Raw genomic sequence first — 21,259 nt, forward strand, 5'->3', positions numbered from 1 at the left:
AGGAAAGTATTCCACTGCTGGTCATTTTTCATCTCAGGCACTCCCAGGTAGTGGTGTAGTGGTTCAGTGTTTCTGGTCACTGCAGAGCAGCACAGAAGGCACACCAATAAAAAAGACAGATCACAGCTCACCGTTTCACCTGCCCTCGTTAGCCAGTGCCTCCAAACACTTGCATTCTAGTCTCTCCATATGATACTTACCTTTATGATAGACCCTCTCTGAACTAAGGCAGAGAAGCTTCTTGCTTCTTTGATTTTTGTTTATTTCTTTATTTATTTTTGCAAAGGCACCTGATCTTAGGCTCTTCATGTATTCATGTTCAGGTAGGAAATAAAGAGTCCCAGAAGTGTATGGATGTCTGTCCGAGTAGCAGTTCAGGAGATGTGGAACAGACCTCAGGTGCTCCATGTAGAGGACTTTGAGTGCAGGAGATGGAAGCAAAGGAAAAAGAAAATAGACCTGACCCTGTGTAGGGCTGTGATGCAGTGCAGGCACACATCCCAGTGTCCATGCTGGGATAAATCAGAGTGCAGCAGCCTCTGGCAAAATCGTGCCTGGGAAGTGCAGAGCGTCCCCGCTACGCCCTCTTTCTCCTGCCTGCACTCTCCTTGCAGCAAGGAGAGGACAAACGCAGCTGCGCACGATCAGCTTAGGCAGCCAGAGGGGACAGCATTCACGTAGAAGTCCTTCTTTACAAAAATAGTATGTTCTGAAAGCCCTTTCATTCAAACCAATTGTGGCCAGATATAAGTATGATCTGTGCATCAGGAGGCTCAAGTATCTGTCCCTGTAAAAGCTCTCAGGCTTCTTGGTATCTATCTATGTGACCTGTGTTCCCACAGCACAGCCTTCCAGTTATCTCAGGGCATTCATTCAAAATTGCTGAGTACAGCCAGTCCTTGCTTGAGCATCTCTGGCTAATTTATTGAATCCTTTAAGATCTAAGAGGTACTGGCTTAAATGAAATTGCAGGAAAATGGAATTGGAAATAAATAGAGTGGGAACAACAGTATTATGGGCAAAGCCTTATGGTATCTTGTTAGTTCTCCTTCCCCAGCTGAGACCTGCCTCGCTGTATTGCCATCCTTCCCTGACCTGCTCGGTTCGGTGCTGCTCTTTCAGTCCCCATCTGCAGGCTGACCTGCTCAGTGGGATGTCAACAAGCATATTGTCCCAAAGGACGTGACTCATGCAGAAAAGTGATTTGGGAGGAGGAAGGTGGGAGTAAAGCATTTGTTTAAGTTTGCTGCATTGAGTGACCTCAGCTGTCTCGGTGGTGGAGGTAGCATGCATTTATGTGATGAGTTCCTAGGTCCCCAGCTGAGCTGAGCAGAGCAGGAAGGTAGTGATCTAGGCGTGACTTCATGCAGTTAGTTTAAGGATCTCTGTGCCTTCCTCAGGCTCAAAGTTGCTGTAGAGGCTTTCCTTGCTCCCATGCCACCTTGAGTTCCTTGCGGCAGGCACTAGAGGTCAGTGCAGACTCGGATTTGTGCAGGGAGCTCCCGGGAACGGGAGCTGGGGGAACGGGGAAAGCCGTCTGCTTTTCCAGCTGGGGAGCCGGGGTGAGTCATTGCCTCCAACTCATGACTATCCAAGAGCAGGCTGCATGGGGCTTTGCACCTTCATCTAGTGGAAGATGCCCACGGCAGAGGGTCAGAACTAAACGGTATTTTAAGGTTCCTTCCAACCCAAACCATGCCATGATTCTGTGATTCCGTGCCCTGCTGCCACTGGAGCCAGCAAACTCTCATCTCCCCCTCCACGACAGCACCAGCGCTGTACACCTTGCTGGACTGACCATGTCCTGCAATCCTTGCTTTGTCTCTCAATGTAGGTGATGATTTCGAGGCTCTGATCCCAGGACAGTTCACCGATGAGGTTGGGACCGAGCTGGGCAGTGCTTTCACCATACAGACCGTCACACAGACTGAGGTGGAGCTGCCCCTGCCACGCAATGCCACGGAGGAGGAGGCCCGTGGCAGCATCGCTACCCTGGAGCCCATGGAGATCACAGCCACTGCCACTGAGCTGTATGAAGCCTTCACCGTTCTGCCTGACCTCTTCACCACCGGCGTCACAGTAGAGACAGCTTCCCCAGGGGAAGTGAACGTGACCACAGAGGAGGTCACAGGGGTATGGGCTGTGCCTGAAGAGGTCACGACATCAGTCTCAGACACCGCTTTCACCACTGGAATGGCAGAGGTGACCTCGGTGGAGGTGGCCATAGGAGTGACTGCCACGCCAGAATTGGAGTCTGCCTCACCATTCACTGTAGAAGATCATCTTGTGCAAGTGACAGCAGCCCCTGATGTTGCCCTCCTCCCCAGGCAGCCCATTTCCCCCACTGGTAAGTCACCAGCACTCCAAGAAGCCTAAAAATGGTCTGAAAATAGTCTGATCTTCTGCCAGTACAAAGGATGTCCAGATCTCTAGAGGTGTGCAGGCCTGTTTGGGTGCTTGGAGTTGCAGGCTGAATGCTTCCACCATGGGTGGGATGGAAGGGCCTTGGAGGGGAGCTGTGGGTTCTTCATCATATGCAGGATGGGGATCAGATGTCTGATGGCAGCAGTGGTGGTACTCTGCATTCCCTTGTGCATCTGGGGAGGGGAAAGTCAAGGGAACTAGATCCCAGGAAGGCTATAGAGATGCCCAGAACATCACTCTATAATGTAGCAGAGCTCAATGAACAAGGGATCTCCATCCAAGTGTGTTTGCAGGAGTGATCCTTTCATAGCTGTTGGGAAGATCCTATCTGGTGACACGTCTCAGTCTGGGGGTTCCTAGTGCCCTGTTTCACCATGGTTCCTCTTTCCTCAGGCGTGGTGTTTCACTACCGTGCTGCCACCAGCAGATACGCCCTCTCCTTCGTCCAAGCCCAACAGGCCTGCCTGGAGAACAACGCCGTTATTGCCACTCCTGAGCAGCTCCAGGCTGCCTACGAGGCTGGCTTTGATCAGTGTGATGCTGGCTGGCTGCGGGACCAGACGGTCAGGTAAAGCCGTATCGATGAAGGGAATACATCTCTGTGAAATGATCATTCAGCCATGAATGATGGATGCTCCGTCCTTGGAGACATCCCAGGTCAGGCTGGACGGTGCTCTGAGCACCTGATCAGCTGTAGGTGTTCCTGTTCAGTGCAGGGGAGTTGGACTAAATGACCTTTAAGGGTCCCTTCAGCTCAAACCATTCTATGAACTTGAGGCTTCCTTCTGGTCTGTGCTGCTGCTTTATTTATCTGCAGTTAAAGCTGTCCTAGCCTGAAGCTGTCTCATCATATAGTGGCCAATAGACTCGTTCTTCTCAGTCTGTTCCTAATCTGTGTGATTAGTGATGAATTTCACAGCGAGCTGACATGTATGAAAAAATGGAGGAAAGTTTCACTGCCCCAAGCTGTAAGTGCAGGTTTCCAAGTCACGCTGGGGTTACCGAGCACCTCTAAATGTGAAGATATGATGTGCTGTTCCCAAGTATGCTGAGATCCTTCAGCCCAGAGTCCATAAAGCTGACTGTGGGTCACCTCCTCTCTTCTTTTGTCAGGTATCCCATTGTGAATCCCCGCAGCAACTGTGCAGGAGACAAAGAGAGCTCCCCGGGTGTGCGCTCATACGGCATGCGCCCGGCCTCAGAGACCTACGATGTGTACTGTTACATCGACAGGCTGAAGGGTATGCTGCCCCCATTCCTCCATGTGTGGGTAACAGCAGTGCTGGGCAGGCACACCGTGAGATGCCGGAGGTGGTGAGGTTCAGGCTCATGCTTGTCTTCTCTATCGGCCCACAGGTGAGGTGTTTTTTGCGACCCAGCCAGAGCAGTTCACCTTCCAAGAAGCCCAGCTGTACTGTGCAAGCCAAAATGCCACGCTGGCCTCTGCTGGGCAACTCCACGCTGCCTGGAAGCAGGGCCTGGATAGATGCTACCCTGGGTGGCTGGCTGACGGCAGCCTGCGATACCCCATCGTGAGCCCCCGTCCTGGCTGCGGGGGGGATGCACCTGGTGTGAGGACCATCTACCAGCATTACAACCAGACAGGCTTTCCTGACCCTCTGTCACGGCATCATGCTTTCTGCTTCAGAGGTACTGTCCCATCCCTACTAGGTCCTTCCTCCTTGGGGAATGGGGTTTTGCAATGGGAGCATGGGTGCATCAGAGTCATACTTAAGGCTAAGTGGGATTCACCAAAGCCTTGCTTATTTTTGGACCTCAGAAGCACATCCTCATAACTGTGTATTTACTTTATTAACTTGGTCATAGTATGGCTTGGGTTGGAAGGGACCTCAGCAATCATCCACTTCCAACCGCCCGGCCACAGGCCAGATTGCCACCCACTAACTCAAGCACTGGATCAGATTGCCTGGGGTCCCATCCAACCTGGCCTTCATAATGCCTCAGAGGGAAAATCTCACCCTGTTCCCTCTGCCTCCGCTTCTCTGCTCAGCTTGTCTCCCAGTATCAGGAGCCCAGCATACTTTTTCACCATGGCTTATTATTTTGGTATCTGGATCACTTATGGAGCTGCTTCATCTGGGACTATGAACTCTTGGACACTCTGTCCTGTGTCTTTCTATTCCAGCTCTGCCATCCATGGAGGAGGAGGGGGTGACCTCACCCTTTGAAGAAGAGGTGATGGTAACCCAAGTTATCCCTGGAGTGGAGGATATACCTTCTGGGGAGGAGACAACTGTGGAGACAGAGCTGTCTGCTGAGCCTGAGAATCAGACAGCCTGGGGAACAGAGGTCTTCCCAACCGACGTATCGCTGCTCTCAGGTGGGCCAGGCACCATCTCTTTGAGTCGTGATTGGTATTGTTGAACCAGAGCACTTCTGAAATAAACTGACTGTGTCCTTACTGAAGGAAGGGCCTTCCAAATGCAGCTGAGGAGGAAGGTGGAATTAGAGGGCTCTCTTCATTGGAGTTAGCTTTTCATGTAACAGCTTCAGGTGCATTTCAGAGGAGTGTGCTGGCAAGTGTGAAGGCACTCGAGACACACAGTGCTCCTTGGGGACACGTCATCCTCCACAGGCTACCTTAAAGTGGAGGCAACGGGACGGGAAGGGCATGCTGAGTCTCAGAGAAAGTGTGGGACCAAGGAACTTCAGTTATTTAAACTGAAGGAAGGACTTCTTGCTCCGCTGGTTTTGTGCATTACTGTGGAACAGGCTGTGAACTGATAGGCAGTCCCATATTCTTTTGTGTTTGTTTTGTGTTTTTCACCTTATTAGCAAATTAGTTGTGTACATAGGTACAACAGGAGGAGCTCCACAGGAGGAGCTACACAGGTATATAGAATTTTTTGCTGTGTGACCAGCTGTGCTACCGGAATGGCATTGGCCAGCATAGCTGTTGCAGACCAACATTTACATTGCCAGGCATCTCACAAAATATCTTGTGTGTCCAGGAGGCAGCCTAGAAACTGACCCCACGCCCAGAGGACAGAGCCAAGATGTGCTCAGGGCAGCACCAAACTTCTCTTCCACATGCTATGTCAAAGGAAACTGTAGTTTTATTTTGGCTTCTGGGAATTACTGTCACAGCTGCCATTGTCCCATGCCAGAAGTTGATGTATTCTGTCAGTTTCCCAGCAATTTGTGTGTAACAGTTATTTAAGACATTATCCTCATTAGCAGATTTGAGGGTATCAAAGGATTTCTGACAGAGCCCTTTATCCCAAATGTGATGTTATTAGATGTCAGTTTGGAGGTAAATTAGGAAATTGTTAATATTAACTAGTTGTCCTATTTCCCTCTCTCTCTTCCCTCCTTCTCCAGCGAGACCATCTGCTTTTCCTCCAGCTACTGTAACACCAGAGGAAACAAGTACCAGTGCTTCCATCCCCGAAGTGTCTGGAGAGTTCCCTGAGTCTGGAGAGCACCCAGCCAGTGGTGAACCTTCAGCATCTGGAGCCCCAGACACGAGTGGAGAACCAACTTCTGGAGGTTTTGAACTGAGTGGAGAGCACTCCGGGATTGGAGAAAGTGGATTACCATCTGTAGACCTGCAGAGCAGTGGCTTTGTACCTGGAGAAAGTGGCCTTCCCTCAGGGGACGTGAGCGGGTTGCCTTCTGGCACTGTTGATACCAGTGGCTTACCTTCTGCAGAGGAAGAGGTATCGGTGTCTGTTTCGAGGATACCAGAAGTTAGCGGGATGCCATCTGGAGCTGAAAGCAGTGGTCTGCATTCTGGATTTAGTGGAGAAATCTCTGGCACTGAGCTCATCAGCGGCCTGCCATCTGGAGAGGAAAGTGGGCTCGCTTCTGGTTTTCCCACTGTCTCCCTTGTGGATTCCACTTTGGTGGAAGTTGTAACAGCAGCACCAGGACGGCAAGAGGAGGGAAAAGGATCAATTGGAGTCAGTGGTGAAGGAGAGCTGTCGGGGTTTCCATCTGCAGAGTGGGACAGCAGTGGGGTTAGAGGGCTGCCTTCGGGTGCTGAAGCCAGCGGGGAGCATTCAGGAGTGCCTGAGCTCAGTGGGGAACATTCCGGGGTGCCCGGGCTCAGCGGAGAGCCTTTTGGGATGCCTGAGCTCAGTGGGGAGCATTCCGGGGTGCCTGAGCTCAGTGGGGAACATTCTGGGCTGCCTGAGCTCAGTGGAGAGCCTTTTGGGGTGCCTGAGCTCAGCGGGTTTCCCTCAGGACTGGACATCAGTGGGGAACCATCTGGCATACCCGAGGTGAGCGGCCCGGTGGACGTGAGCGGCCTTACCTCTGGTGTTGATGGAAGTGGTGAGATCTCAGGCGTTACCTTTATAAGCACCAGCCTGCAAGAAGTGACAACCCCGTCAACTGCAGAAGCAGAAGCAAAAGAGATCTTGGAGATCAGCGGACTGCCTTCAGGAGAGACATCAGGCATGGTGTCTGGGAGCGTAGAGGTCAGCGGTCAGCCTTCGGGACACATTGACTTCGGTGGGAGCGCGTCTGGAGTGCTTGAGATGAGTGGATTTCCAAGCGGAGAAGTTGAGGGCAGTGGAGAAACCTCTGGGGTTGAAGTCAGCAGTGGCCTTGCATCTGGAGAGGAAAGTGGGCTCGCCTCAGGCTTTCCTACCGTGTCTCTCGTGGATACCACGTTGGTAGAAGTTGTAACGCAGACATCAGTTGCGCAAGAGGTGGGAGAAGGACCTTCTGGGATGATAGAAATCAGTGGATTTCTTTCTGGAGACAGAGGACTATCTGGAGAAGGGTCTGGAGCTGTGCAGTCTAGTGGGCTTCCTTCAGGAACAGGAGACTTCAGCGGAGAGCCATCCGGGATCCCATATTTCAGTGGAGACGTTTCTGGAGCCACAGATCTAAGTGGACAACCTTCAGCAGTGACTGATATTAGTGGAGAGGTCTCGGGACTTCCAGAAGTCACTTTAGTCACATCCGATTTAGTAGAAGTTGTGACAAGGCCAACGGTTTCACAGGAGCTGGGTGGGGAAACAGCTGTCACGTTTCCCTATATCTTCGGGCCAAGTGGTGAGGGCTCTGCGTCTGGAGACCTGAGTGGGGGAACGTCTGCAGAAGGTGGTATAGAAACATCAACAGCTTATGAAATCAGTGGTGAGACATCTGCCTTCCCTGAAACGGGTATAGAAACATCCACAGGTCAAGAAATCAGTGGGGAAGCGTCTGCATACCCTGAGATTAGTGTAGAAACATCCACGAATCTAGAAACCAGTGGGGAAACATCTGCATACCCTGAGATTAGCACAGAGACATCCACAATTCAGGAAGTTAGTGGGGAAACGTCTGCCTTTCCTGAAATTAGCACAGAAACATCCACAATACAAGAGAGCAGTGGGGAAACATCCGCATTTCCTGAAATTAGAATAGAAACATCCACCTTTCAAGAAATTAGTGGGGAAACGTCTGCATTTCCTGAAATTAGAATAGAAACATCCACCAGTCAAGAGGCCAGGGGTGAAACATCTGCATTTCCTGAGATTACCATAGAAGCCTCCACAGTCCATGAAACCAGTGGAGAAACGTCTGCCTTTCCCGAAATTAGCATAGAAACATCCACAGTCCATGAAATTAGTGGGGAAAGTTCTGCCTTTCCCGAAATTAGAATAGAAACATCCACCAGTCAAGAAGCCCGGGGTGAAACATCTGCGTTTCCTGAGATTACCATAGAAGCCTCCACAATTCAAGAGATCAGTGGAGAAACATCTGCATTTCCTGAAATTAGCATAGAAACTTCAACTGTCCATGAAATCAGCGGTGAAACGTCTGCCTTTCCCGAAATTAGAATAGAAACATCCACGAGTCAAGAAGCCCGGGGTGAAACATCTGCATTTCCTGAGATTACCATAGAGACATCCACTGTCCATGAAACCAGTGGGGAAACATCTGCATTTCCTGAAATTAGCATAGAGACTTCCACACAAGAAGCCAGGGGTGAAGAATCTGCCTATCCTGAGGTTAGCATAGAGGCATCCACAACTCAAGAAGTAAGTGGGGAAAGTTCCGCCTTCCCTGAAATTCGTGTAGAAACGTCCACAAGTCAGGAAGCCCGTGGTGAAACATCTGCGTTTCCTGAGATTGGCATAGAGACATCCACAGCCCACGAAAGCAGTGGGGAAACTCCTGGGCTGCCTGCTGTTAGCACCGACACTGCTGCCACGTCTCTGGACAGTGGTGAGCCCTCCAGTGCTCCTGAGAAGGAAATTCCTGACGCAACATCACACTTGATCACAGGCATTTCAGGGGAAACCTCTGTCCCAGACGCTGTAATCAGTACCAGCGCTCCAGATGTTGAACTAACACAGGGACCCAGAAACACTGAAGAGGCTCAGCTTGAAATAGAGCCCTCCGCTCCCGCGGCGTCAGGACAAGAGGCAGAAACAGCTGCTGTCCTCGACAATCCCCATCTGCCAGCCACTGCTACTGCCGCCCTGCATCCAGCCTCCCAAGAAGCAATAGATGCACTGGGACCCACGACAGAAGGTACTGTGCCTTCTCCCAACCCTAACAGGAAGGGAAAGGAGGGAGGGGGTACATCTCCTCCCGCCTGCCCATTGCAGAGCTGAGGGCCAGCCCAGGGAAAGCACCTGGAGGTGCACGGGGACCTTTCCCTGCGGCATTATGGCAGCAGGCGTTGACTGCTCCTTCCAGCTGCTGCTCCTGGTGGAGCTGGCACCTGCTGGGAGCATGACTGGGCTACCTACGTGTGCCCTTGGTTATATGGGTGATGGTTGGGATGTAGGTGACCTCTCCCCTCCGTGCTGCTGGAACAGGGGCTGGAAAAAGTGTACTCTGTGAATGACCAGTGAGAGCCGCTGGGTGTGATACATCAGTGGAAGGCACCAGGGCATTCACACCCCGTCTGAAATTGCTCTTAGCCATTGCTCTCATCTCAAGAAAACAACATTTTTTTTGTCATCATGTGAAAAGCAGAGCAAAGACGGCTCCACCCGCCTGAGACTTCCACTCTGGCTGGGAGATGTGGCTGGGAAGTTGGATCAGGCAGGCTGCAAGCCTCTGCCCTGCTTTGTTTCTCTCTCCATGATGTGCTGACTCGCTGCCCTGGGTGTTTCCAAGCTCTTGTCCACAGCAGCCATCCATCAGCTGCCTTGCTGTGCCGAAGGGCTGAGAGGCACAAGCCAGCTAGGAACAAAGATCTCTGCTCTCAGCTTTGTCACTGCTGAGTGCAGCATTTGCATTGAGCACGCTGCTCGCTGGAGCACAAACGGGCAAAATGTGTGAGGAGATGCTCACAGCTTCTGGCAGCTGAGCTGATACATGTGCTCCCTTCACCCTGCCCCTTTTTGGTGCTTTAGCAGGGCTGGTAGTTGCCAAGTATAAACATATACAGTATTTAAATCTGAGTAACCTTGTATGGTGAAAATGCTTCACCAGCTTTCTGACAGCACTTCACCAAGTAGTGCTTACATGCCATGCAAACACTAGGATGCTACAATGAGAAGACAAGCAGGAACATTTTCATGCTTGCCAGCCACTTCTTGGCCAGGAAGGAGCCCTGTAATGTCCCACAGCATCCCTGGCAATGGCTTGGTTTCACTTTGCTACAGCCAGGAGCAGGCTCTGGAGCACAGGCTCCACTGCAAAAATCATCTTGTCACATAAACACGTTGGTGCTTTTAGATATCTTGTGGTTCTGTTCATTTGGCCATGCTGCAGAAATATAGCAAAAAATGCATTTGCAAAGTGATCTGCTTCTAGCAAAAGCAGTATTCACTCCACTCCCTTCCCACGCAGCCTCCTGGTCGGCTGCTTCCTGGTGAACCCACACCACTAAGCACAGGCAGATCTGGATTTGGTACGGGTCTGTAATGCAGGGCTCTGTGCTGCTCAGCCTTGTTTCAAGCTTCGTTCCCATCCTCAAAAAGCTTTGGACAAGTCACTGCATTTCACTCTGCATCATTTCCCTCTGGGAAAACAGGTGACCACAGCTCAGCCCTGCTCCCCACACATCCCATCTGTCTTTGTAGAAAGCCTCCAAAACCTCCCTTGCATCCCTCATGGGCTCTGCCCTTGGGCCCTGCTTGCTGCCACGTCCTAGTCTGGAGACAAAAACAAGTCAGAAGAACAAGGGGAAGGAAGGGAATCAGCCAACAAGGCTCAGCAAAAAGAGAAAAAATTGGCCCCAAAGTGTTGTTTTATTTCACTGCTCATTCTTTTTATAAATTACCCACAAGGCTACTGCCAGATTCTTCAGAGCAGTTGTTAGCCAACATTCTTGTGAAGCACTTTGAAAGAAAACCATGTGTTAGGCAGCTCATGTGTGAAGAGGTTTGAAAAAGGTTCCAAGATTGGAATATGTTGTGTATTTGTGAGTCACGGGAATGGCAAAATAGCAGCTGGGGCTTCTTAACAGGTGACAGAGGTAAGTGATAACTGCACGAAGCTTCACTGTGGATTCCTTGTGCACTAGAGATGGGCTTCAGAACACGTGCTTGGTTTTTGCTTCTCTAGAACATAATGCAGGGTATAAGAATTCTTTTGTTGATAAGCTTCTTTGCTGTAGTATTTCTTCAGGGTGAAATGCAGTCCAGGTCAGGGTCTGAACAAGGCTCATCCAGGCAGCAAGAAAGTGCTGCTGACCATGAATGTGCAGCACCTCTGCACAGGGGTGAGATTCCTCTAGAAAAGTAGAGCACAGCACTGATGAAGAAGAATAAAGAAGAAAAAACATTCTCAGGTATCCCCTTCTGAACTCATCGCTCTTCAGAATGACTGTGAATGCAAAAAGCCTACAAGGAAGAGCTACGGGTTGGAGCCACGGTTTGGAACCTCGTGCTGTGCTCAGAGTTGTGGGGTGCTGTGGATGCTCATTAAGTGCAATGTGTTTCGGCTACCTTTGAGGCATGACCAAAGCTGGTTCAGCTCACAGAAGGAGCTCGGAGCTCAGGCATGAAGCTGCTGGGCTCCGTCCTGCCATTTAAGCGTTCCAATTAGATTCAGCAGTCTTTTTAGTGGGATGACTTCAGAAGAATTACATTTTTTCTATAGGCTGTGCTTCTCTCTCAAAGACAAAGCCACAAGGACAAGAAGACTGGAGGTTAACACTTGGTATGCCAACTTTTTTTAGTTGTTAACAAAAATGAAGGCTTTGCCTGCATGTGTCTTTGTCAGCAGTTGGATTCGTCCTTGATGACAGGAAGCCTACAGGCCTACAGCATGAAGAAATGGCCATAGACTTGGCTTCTCCACCCAGAGCTTTGCCAGCTCAGTGGCCTTTTTGCTTCGGGTAACATTTGAAGACAAATAATTATTAACTGAGAAGAGCATGCTGGCACTTCAGTGAAAGGCTGTGGTTTGGAGCACTCTGACCAGCCAATGCTCTAAAAACTTCACTCAAGTCAAGGGAAAAATAGAAATGTGCTGAAATGGCAGCAATTTGTGTTAAGTTTTGTTTGCCTCTGGTGCAAAGAACTCATGGAGTCTTCCACCAATGGCCCCAAAGTAGCTAAGGTTAGAATCCAAGTGAGAAAAGGTATTGATGGTGTTTCCTCCTTCACACTACAGAAATCCAAGGCATAGCCTTTTTTTTTTTTTTTTGCTTTTCTTCTTTTTCTTCAAAAAGATCATTCCAGAAGCAGCTTTGGTTTGATTAATACAGTTCATTCTTTTAGTAACTTAATTGCTCATAAGTCACTAGCTGGCTACCTGATTTTTGATGCTGGTACATGGAGGAATTGCTCTCCTCAGCTCCTCCTCTTCTCTCCTTGTAGGAGTCCATCAGTCAGATGTTTTTCTTCTCTATTTGAGTGATCAATTCAAACTTCCCTGGGACTCAGAAAGGCAAATTTAACTTGTACCTGGAATTTTACTTTAGTCTCTAGAAGATAATGATGCAGCTGGTCTCTGAATCCCTGTTTGGATAATCACACTGAGAGGAAGGTCTATAAAGAAGGGCTGAGGAGCACATCAGGGACTGCTGGACATGCAGAAAATGCCTTGTGTTCCAGCCTTACATTTTCTCCCATGCAGAACAAAAGCAAGAGTACAAATCATAGAGTATTTTTCTGAACTGGTTCCTCACAACGTAAGACTAGAATTGGCTCAGGGATGGGTGGCAGCACCACCTGTCTGCAGTCTGCTTCTCCTCCATAAGTGTTCTAAGCACAAAGCTAACTTCATTTCAGGAGTGCTTTTGCTCTCGTGGATGCGGGCTGTCACTGAGAGAAATGCACAGGCTGTGTTGTTTTAAGGAACATTAGCAGTGTTTCTAGGATGGTCTGCTTAGCTTGGGATGAGGGATTTTGAAAGTCTTCCCTTCTCTCTCGCTGTGTGCCCACTTTTGCATGCCGTTTGCCTTCTGAGCAAAGCCAGGACTGATTTCTTTTTCATTTCTGAAGGATTTCTCTTTCCAATTGCTGTGATCCAGTACAGCACATTGTCTTCAAAGGCGCTGGGAGAATACTTGTGCTGTGTTTAGCTGCATCAAAAGAAAATAGTGCTGCCTAAATATAGTAAGTATATGGCAGTGTAAGAGAAAGCTGAGGAAGTGAACGGTGTGAGGCAAATTCAAAGATTGCTCTGTAACTCTGTAACTCCCCTTGCTTTTGCCAGCCAGCAGTTTACAAGTTCCAGATGCAAGCCCCTATTTACATTAGAGGTTTTTTTGAATTTTAATTTTTGGTTTCATTAATAAGAAATAATCCAAAAGTTATCCCTTAGGTCCTGTTAGTAGTAAAAAATAGGACCTATTGTCGCAATAGATTTGAATAATCCTTTGTAACTTCTGGGTGATATGAAGTATGGTGCAAAGCATCTCCCAGAGAGCTCTTGATTTTGCATTATCCTTGAGAAGTGAGTTAATAATAAGTGGGCTTCCTATTCTTGGCACAGAAAAGCATTTTCTTCCCTGTCTCTGTTTCAGAACTGAAGCTCTTGAAAGCCAGGGCTGCCTCTGTTCTGCATCCCATGCCACATCAGTTGTTCTTTGTGAGCACTGGGTAATAATAGCAGTGGTCTCTTCTCCTTGTTAGCTGATAAGCTCTTGAGCTGCACCTTAAAGCAGAGCTGACTTTTGAATGGCTGCTCACCCAAGCAAACAAACAGCTCACTTACATGGAAGAATGTCAAACTCCCCCCTGCTGCAGGCTTTCCTGCTGCTGGGGATGGGCACAGTGATTTACTGACCTCACCAGCCATAAACCCTGTGGAAGGGGATACGTGTATGGTATGTAAAAGGTTAAGAACCAAGCACTGAGTGATAGATGGGATTTTTTTACTGGAGTTCTCACCTCCCCTAAATCCAATGGCTTTGATGTGATATCCTAGAAATACCCACAAACCAGCCACGTTTTCCAGAGGCAACGTGCTGCTAATTTAAAACTAACAGTTCTAAAAGACCAGATTTTCCAGGGGACCAAAATCAGCAACTTTTCCTCCAGGCTGGCCAACGTGTTTGAGTTTCCTGATATCAGCCTGGTGACTTGATCAAGCTGTAAGTGCCCCTGTTCATAGCGGGGAGCTGGACCAGATGACTTTCCAACTCAAACAATGCTATGATTCAGCATCCAGATGGAGATCCAGTCGCTGTCCCAACAGCATGTGGGCTGAAGGAGGAGTTTGGTATTTATCATCATGTGCTTAGAATGTCTTCTTTCCAGCCATTTGCACCATGCTCATGAAAAAAAATACTGTCTCATCTGTATTTGTCTGTTTCCCTAAAGCTACTGACGACTGCACTTTTTGTGTGATATATACAAGTGTATGTGTGTATGTATATGACATACATGTTGTATGCAGAGCTTTGTTTTTACAGCATATATAATATGAGCAGTCATATTATATACCTTATCTGTAAAAGGAAATTCTTTTCCAGTGTTATTTCCCACCTGGAGACTTGTGGCAACGAATTTGCATGTGTCTGCTCCTTCTTCCTTCACTGCCAGGGATGGCAGCTCCCAGTGAGTCCCATGCATCTCGGAACAGACCTTGGACGTACCAAAACTCTGCTCCACGTTGCTGAGGATGACCAAAGGCTCCTTCTTCCCCACTCAATGTTCTGATTTGTACGTGCTTTGTTTCCACTTCCGCAGTGTGCTTTCCTCTTGATGGAGCTTGATGGACAAAGAAGAGCCTTTCCTTCCTTGTTCAGCTGGAGCCCACTGGGATCAATGAAACATCTGCTGCCACTGCTGTTGGGAAGACCAGGGATCCTCTAGAGCTGTCATCATCCCTGAGGACATTTCATTTTCCCCTATGTTTTCTGTCTCCTAAGAACTCCCAAGAGTCACTGCAGACAAGAGCCAACCAGGCTCTTAGCAGGCACACAGCCCCTCATACATTCTGGAAACTCTCAAAGTATTTCATAATGTCGTGGAAATGAGATCTCAAATTTTCTTTGCACTGTGTTGAATATAGAAGTCTTTCATGAGTATTTAGAAGAGCAATCCAGAGGAAGAAATTCCTTCTCTCAGTGAAGGGCTAGCTGCAAAACTGGCATTAAGTGGTTCATCAACCTTCTGAGGAACAAAGATGTTGCTTATATTGATCTGATCTAGAATAAAGAAGACAATTCTCATGCTCCACAGCACAAACCAATTTGCCATCCAAGGTCAGGAAGAGTTTTTCACATCATTCAGGCACATTACAGAGCATGTCAGCTTTTAGTTGACCTATCAGATATTGGCTGCTGGGCAGCAAGATATTCACATCACTACTGTGCTCTGGTATTCCTATAGCCAGCATGTTCATCATCTTTGATGGTTTCCTCACTAACCCCTCTCATCCAGAAGAGCATGGAGTGTGTTAGTCAGCACTTTCACAGCATTCTGTTTCTTCTGAGTGTAAAAGAATGAAATGTTGTCTTGCATGAAGATCTAATCAATCTTTTAACATAATCTGCATGGTTGTCCACCCACTTTTTATTAGTCCTCTTTCTTGAGTTGAACATCTCTGAGATCTTTTCATTCTGAATGATTTTCCTTCTGATTCTTAAGTTCAGTAAGTAGGACTAAGGCTCAATCTGGAGATATACTAGAAGAAGACCTTTAATTCCAGCAAAAACTAGATTTTCTAGTATATAGATCAAGCTGCCTACCTGTGACCTGCTTCCGTGCTTCCTTCATTCTTCCCCAAGAAGACAGAGGATGGAAGTGCTACCAGATGACGGCATTTAGTACCCAGGCTTGTGCTAATTAGCAGGTTGAGAAACACTGAAGAGTTGGAAGTCCAATTCCTCCCATACCAACTTCTCTTTTCACCTCTGAGAAAGCAGAAAGCGCCTTCAGGGATGCTCTAGATGGGAAAGTAGGAATAGTTTCCACCATGAGGGGATCAGCAGCTGAGAAAGATGCACATCTTCTTCCAGTCCCATCACAAGCGAAAAAAACAAGTAGTGTGGAGAGGTGCACTGCACTCCGGAGTTCTTCACCAAGGAAGAGGCTTTGCTGTGATCCTGAAAAGCAAAAGGCTGAACCACCTTTGAACCCACTTCTTTTCTTTCCTGCACTGAGCTTCACTGAGATGAGATTTCTTACCCCAGGACTTCATCTGAATTAGAATTAAGAAAAAAACTATCTCCAGCAATGCTAGTTGTGTGTCAGGGATCTATTTCACAGCGTTCTTCTGGTTGTGACCCAGCAGAAGTCGGTGTGTTCTGCCCATCAGGTAGCTGGTGGGCAAAGAAGTTTCCACAGCTGTCAGAGTCACTGAGTGCTGTGTATTGGAAATGTCTTGCTGGGGTTGCTCTGACATCTCCAGAGCGGCCTTCAACCATCAGGCGACGTCACAAGAATGCCTTCCTCATAGGGTGGGTTGGGTCTCTTGGCTTCGCTCCTCCAGCAGCAGCAGTGGCAGTATGTTATCAAATAAGACCTGAGCAAGTTCTCCCAAAACAACCGATACTCCCTCCTAACAAGCAAGGAAACAAGTTCTCCTCTTGGTGGAATTCTCTGCCCAGAGCCCTAATGGAAGCCCTTGATTTCTTGCAGACACTGATGAGTGCCACTCAAGCCCCTGTCTGAATGGAGCTACCTGCGTTGATGGCATCGACTCTTTCAAATGCTTATGCCTTCCCAGCTACGGAGGGGACCTGTGTGAGATCGGTACGGCCTACTCGGCTTCAGCTAATCTTACTAACAGCCTCATTACCTCCTTCCAGCCCTATCCCCAGAAAGCTGAGCCCAGCTGCTCCCATCACATTAGCTAACCTCTAACAGCCAGCTTGGAACACAATAGGGAAAAGCTTTGAGCCTTCTGCTTTCATGTTCTGATTCATTTCTTCATCACAGCATCGTGTTCTCTAAGATTCCCAAGCAGGGACCTCTGGCGTCCTCTTCAGCTTTCTTGTTTGTGTTCAGCTTCTCCGGAGAAGCTGCATGCAGACTGTGATGGTGTTGATGGCTGCATCTTTGGGTCAAGGGTCTTTCTGTTCGTCTGTGACAGTGGGGGAACATCTGAGTACATCTCCACCCCAGGCAAACTTTCTCTGCTAGACTGGAATTTCATGGAAGGATGCTTCAACTGAGCCATGTAAAAATGATTGTGTTTCACTCTGTGAAGAAGCCTCCTTCACTCCAGGAGTCTCCACCGATGTGACACAGCATGACATTTCTGTCATCTCTTCAACGTGGCTTCCTGTGGTAAAGCCAGCAGGGAATGTATATCTGAGAAAACATAAAGTGACCTATTTTTACTTCAAAATGAGGCGCACTCTGACCTGCACTGTTACTTCTTTTTGTTTCTGCAAGAAGGAAAAAAAAGCATTTTTTTGTTCTTAAAACTGATGAAAGGCCGAACTTCTGTCAGCTGAACTGAGAGGAAGGTCCCCTGCCTTGCTCAAGCAAGAGGAATAAGTTGCATTTCTTACTCACCTTGAGATGAATTCACGCTAACATGCATTGGGTTTTTCTTCATCTTTCTCTGTGTCTCTCCTTCTGCTTTCAACATGAGCATACAGAGTAAACTGTAAAAAAAGTCTCAGGATTTTTGGACCATTTGGGCACGAATGGTGCTGTCTTTATGTCTCTTTGTCAATGCAACCTAATCAGCCTCTGATTTACCCATCCCTGCTGCCTTCTGTTCTGCCAGAAGACTCCTACCCTGCAGCTGCTCATGACCTTGTTTGCTCCAAGCAAGACTTAATTTCCTCTTTCCTCTTTTCTATGATTTATGGGTTCATAATGCCTGCATCCCATTTTCTGGGTGATACAAGAAGAAAGAAAGGACTCAAATTCAGTGGTGAATGTAATTCTTTATTATTGCCATGAGGCAGACCTTCCTTTCCCTAAAATCTTTCAGTCTCCAGGACTCTCAGGAGCCAGTCCTTCCTGTCACGATGTCAGTGTCCCTTCCATGAGTTTTTGCTGGTGTTTTCCAGTGTGATTGCCTAGAGCTACAACTACTTCCAGATATTCCATTTGATCAGTTAGAAAGCACAGAAAACATCGAAATGCTTCACCTTGCTGCCAGCCCTCCAGCACCTGTGGAGCAGCTCTGCAGTGTTCAGTTGGAAGAAGACCAGAAGGGCGGATCAGCAGGAATTTCTGTTATTGAAGGCAACAGTGCTTTGACCTACCAAGCTAACAACAGTAGAAAGAAACTGAGCACAGAAAGGGATGCAAAGGGATGGAGGCATCAGGACTGATGGAATCCCACCCCAAGAGCAGCAAGTTCCTGCTCATGTCTCTTTATTCCCATCTTGGTTGGGTTGCTTTTCTTCTAAAACCCAGAACCACAGCAAGGAATGTGACTGCCTCATCCTGGGCTCTCACCACTCAGTTCTTTTTGATGTACAAATGTTGATTCTGTCATGGAGATTCTGGTTTCAAAGACGCTTTCCAAAGCAGCAAAACTCTGCAGGAGGAAAAAAGAGGGTCATTGCTTTGATCAGGTCGTAAAAAATAGTCGAGGAAGACAAATGGGGATGGAATTGCTCCGAAATAATCTGTGTCACTTGAGTTTTCCAATAGCACCCATAACTTTGTGACAAACACGGGATCTTCAGCATAGGCTTCCCTCTCTTTTGCATTTGTCTTGGGTGCCTTCTGATCATTTTCCCTGGGATGCCATGCAGACAACACTGTCAGGTTTTGTGTTTTGGAGGAGGTGACCATGTGTTGGCCTGTGCCACAAGTGTGTGAGCTGCCAAGAGGTGAGTTGGAAAGCTGTCAGACATGCACCAACTCCTTTTCAACCCTCCTTTGTGTGTTTCAGACCTGGCAAACTGTGAGGAAGGCTGGATCAAGTTCCAGGGCCATTGCTACAGGCACTTTGAAGAGAGGGAGACGTGGATGGACGCAGAGTCCAGGTGCCGAGAACATCAAGCCCACCTGAGCAGCATCATTACTCCAGAGGAACAAGAATTTGTGAACAGTGAGTGTTGGGGCTGCCTGGGGGACACGAGAACAGAGAGGGGTCCATCCACTGAACTCCATGTTTATGGTGGAGAGGTTTGTGCAAAATGATGTGAAAAGCAAGTGCTAGATGACCCCGGGGCCCCAGGTCCAGAAGAGGTGAGCTGGAAAAGGGGTGCCTGCACACAGCGTGGTGAGCCAGCACCTAACCTTCTATCCCTGTTCTGCTTTCCCAGGCCATGCACAGGACTATCAGTGGATCGGCCTCAGTGACAGGGCTGTGGAGAACGATTTCCGCTGGTCTGATGGGCACTCGCTGGTGAGCAACTGGGACAGACCTAGTCCTCAGCCTGGGGCAGGGGAATTGGTGTTCTTGGTGGGAGGAATGGTGCTGGGGGCAGAGCCCTCGAGTGACACGCTGAGTGCTTGGATAAGGTGTGAAGGCAGCCCTCAGCTGAATGGTTTTTCCTGGTTTTAACCAGCTCTGGTGAAACCACGCCTGACCAGAGGCTGAGCTCCGTGGCACCATGGCCATAGGCGTGTGGCTGCAGTAGCAGTGCAGGTAGCTGTGGTCTCTAGCAGGTGGAGGCAGGAGGAGGCACAAAGGAGGGAAGGAGAGAGGGGACTCAGGCTCGAGTGTTTTCCTCTCCCCCCAGCAATTTGAGAACTGGCGGCCCAACCAACCTGACAACTTCTTCTCCGCGGGCGAGGACTGCGTGGTGATGATCTGGCATGAGCAAGGCGAATGGAACGACGTCCCCTGCAACTATCACCTGCCTTTCACGTGCAAGAAGGGAACAGGTGAACTCCTGCTGTGCACCAGCAAGATGGGGGTGATTCAATCAATGGCTGTGGGGTTGGGGCACGAGGGGAATGAGCTCTCGTGCTGCCACTGAGCTCTTTGAGAGCAACAGCCCCATGTTCAGCCAGGAACGTTCATGCTGTAAGCCTGCCTCCCACTGAAGTTTGTATGAACTTAGATTTCTTTGAACTTCTTTAGCAATAGTGCCGTTTTTGTAGTATCTCCATCTATTCCCCTCCTAAGGAAACAATCTCCCCTTTCTCAGCTTATTCTCTAGCCCTGGGTCTGGCTGATGGATGTTATAAAAGCTTGAGGGATAGCACCTGCCCACCTGGGTCCCAGAAACTATCTGGATCAGAAATGCCATTCCAGCAGGGGAATAACGAGGGAGGGCATCACTCCCACCACATCTTAGAGATGGGCAAGGTGGTTGCATCTTTCCACCCCATCAGTGCCTCACTCTAAGATCAGAAGGAGCGGCCATCACCCACTTACAGACACCACAGAATCACCATGTTTGGAAAAGACCACTAATATCACCTAATCCAGCCATCAACCATCCCCACTGTGCCCTCAGTGCCACATCCCCACAGCTCTTGAGCACCTCCAGGGCGGTGACCCCAGCACCTCGCTGGGCAGCTGTGCCACCGCATCACCTCTTTCTGAGAAGCTTCTCCTCATATCCAACCTGAACCTCCCCCGGTGCAACTTGAGGCCGTTCCCTCTTGTCCCCAGGGGACAGCACAGGAGAAGCAGCGATGGGGCTGACGGGCTGAGAGCCGCCTGCCAGGGGTTCTCCGTCTCTTACTGTCTTTCCCCATTTCCTGCAGTTGCCTGTGGGGACCCACCTGTAGTGGAGAACGCCCGGACCTTCGGCCGGAAGAAGGACCGCTATGAGATCAACTCCCTGGTGCGGTACCAGTGCGACCACGGCTACATCCAGCGCCACGTGCCCACCATCCGCTGCCAGCCCAACGGGCGCTGGGAGGAGCCGCGGATATCCTGCACAAACCGTACGTCTCAGCCATCCCAGTCATCTGCACCCGGGGGGGTGGTGCACAGAGATGCCCTTGGATAATTCCCCCCCCCCACCCCCTCTCTCCCCCTGGGAATGTGGATATTCGAGGTGCTGCATGCACGCAGCTGGGAGGAATGGGAATCGAATTAATCATAGAATCACAGAATGGCTTGAGTTGGAAGGGACCTTATGGATCACCCAGCTCCAACCTCCTGCTGTGGGCTGGTTGCCCCCCATCAGGCTGCTCAGGGCCCGTCCAAAAAAAAACCTGGCCTTGAGCACCTCCAGGTGCATTGGGTGGCACTGGGTGTAGGGCAGTGCTGAGCCATGGGAAGATGCCGTGCTGGAAGCTTTCCCGAGGTAGAGCTGAGGGATGGAGCAAAAAGCTTAATAAGAGCCAAGGCTACTTAAAGAAAAGGAAAAAAAAGGAGCAGCTCCTGCAGCTGGTGAGTAGCAGAGGACGGGAGTGGGGAGCCCTGCCAAGGAGACAGGGCTGGCCCCAGGGATGGGGCCGGGTTTCTGGCCCTTCTCGAGGCGTCCCGGCCCATCCCCAGGCTGCCTACACCCCGCTCCCATCCCTGCTCGGAGCTTCCCAACAATGACATCGAGCTCAGCCAAATCACATCCCTCAAATGCCGGCCGGCTCCTGGCCAGCTCCGCTCCAGCCCAGTCCCAGAGCTGGGGAAAGCAGGC

General features: G+C 49.3%; 1 protein-coding gene across 1 annotated transcript in view; it reads left to right on the forward strand.

The window, feature by feature from the left end:
* ACAN (aggrecan) overlaps window positions 1–21,259 on the forward strand; it is a 44,435-nt gene that overhangs the window by 22,289 nt on the left and 887 nt on the right. Inside the window, exons 7-16 of the mRNA XM_052672188.1 lie at window positions 1,835–2,347; window positions 2,818–2,992; window positions 3,538–3,665; window positions 3,781–4,074; window positions 4,571–4,765; window positions 5,767–8,919; window positions 18,607–18,765; window positions 18,983–19,065; window positions 19,403–19,547; window positions 20,379–20,561. Coding sequence (XP_052528148.1) covers window positions 1,835–2,347; window positions 2,818–2,992; window positions 3,538–3,665; window positions 3,781–4,074; window positions 4,571–4,765; window positions 5,767–8,919; window positions 18,607–18,765; window positions 18,983–19,065; window positions 19,403–19,547; window positions 20,379–20,561 — 5,028 coding nt within the window. The remainder of the gene's footprint in view (window positions 1–1,834; window positions 2,348–2,817; window positions 2,993–3,537; window positions 3,666–3,780; window positions 4,075–4,570; window positions 4,766–5,766; window positions 8,920–18,606; window positions 18,766–18,982; window positions 19,066–19,402; window positions 19,548–20,378; window positions 20,562–21,259) is intronic.

This window comes from Tympanuchus pallidicinctus, unplaced genomic scaffold, assembly GCF_026119805.1.
Source record: "Tympanuchus pallidicinctus isolate F22 unplaced genomic scaffold, pur_lepc_1.0 scaffold12, whole genome shotgun sequence".
Lineage (NCBI taxonomy): Eukaryota > Metazoa > Chordata > Aves > Galliformes > Phasianidae > Tympanuchus > Tympanuchus pallidicinctus.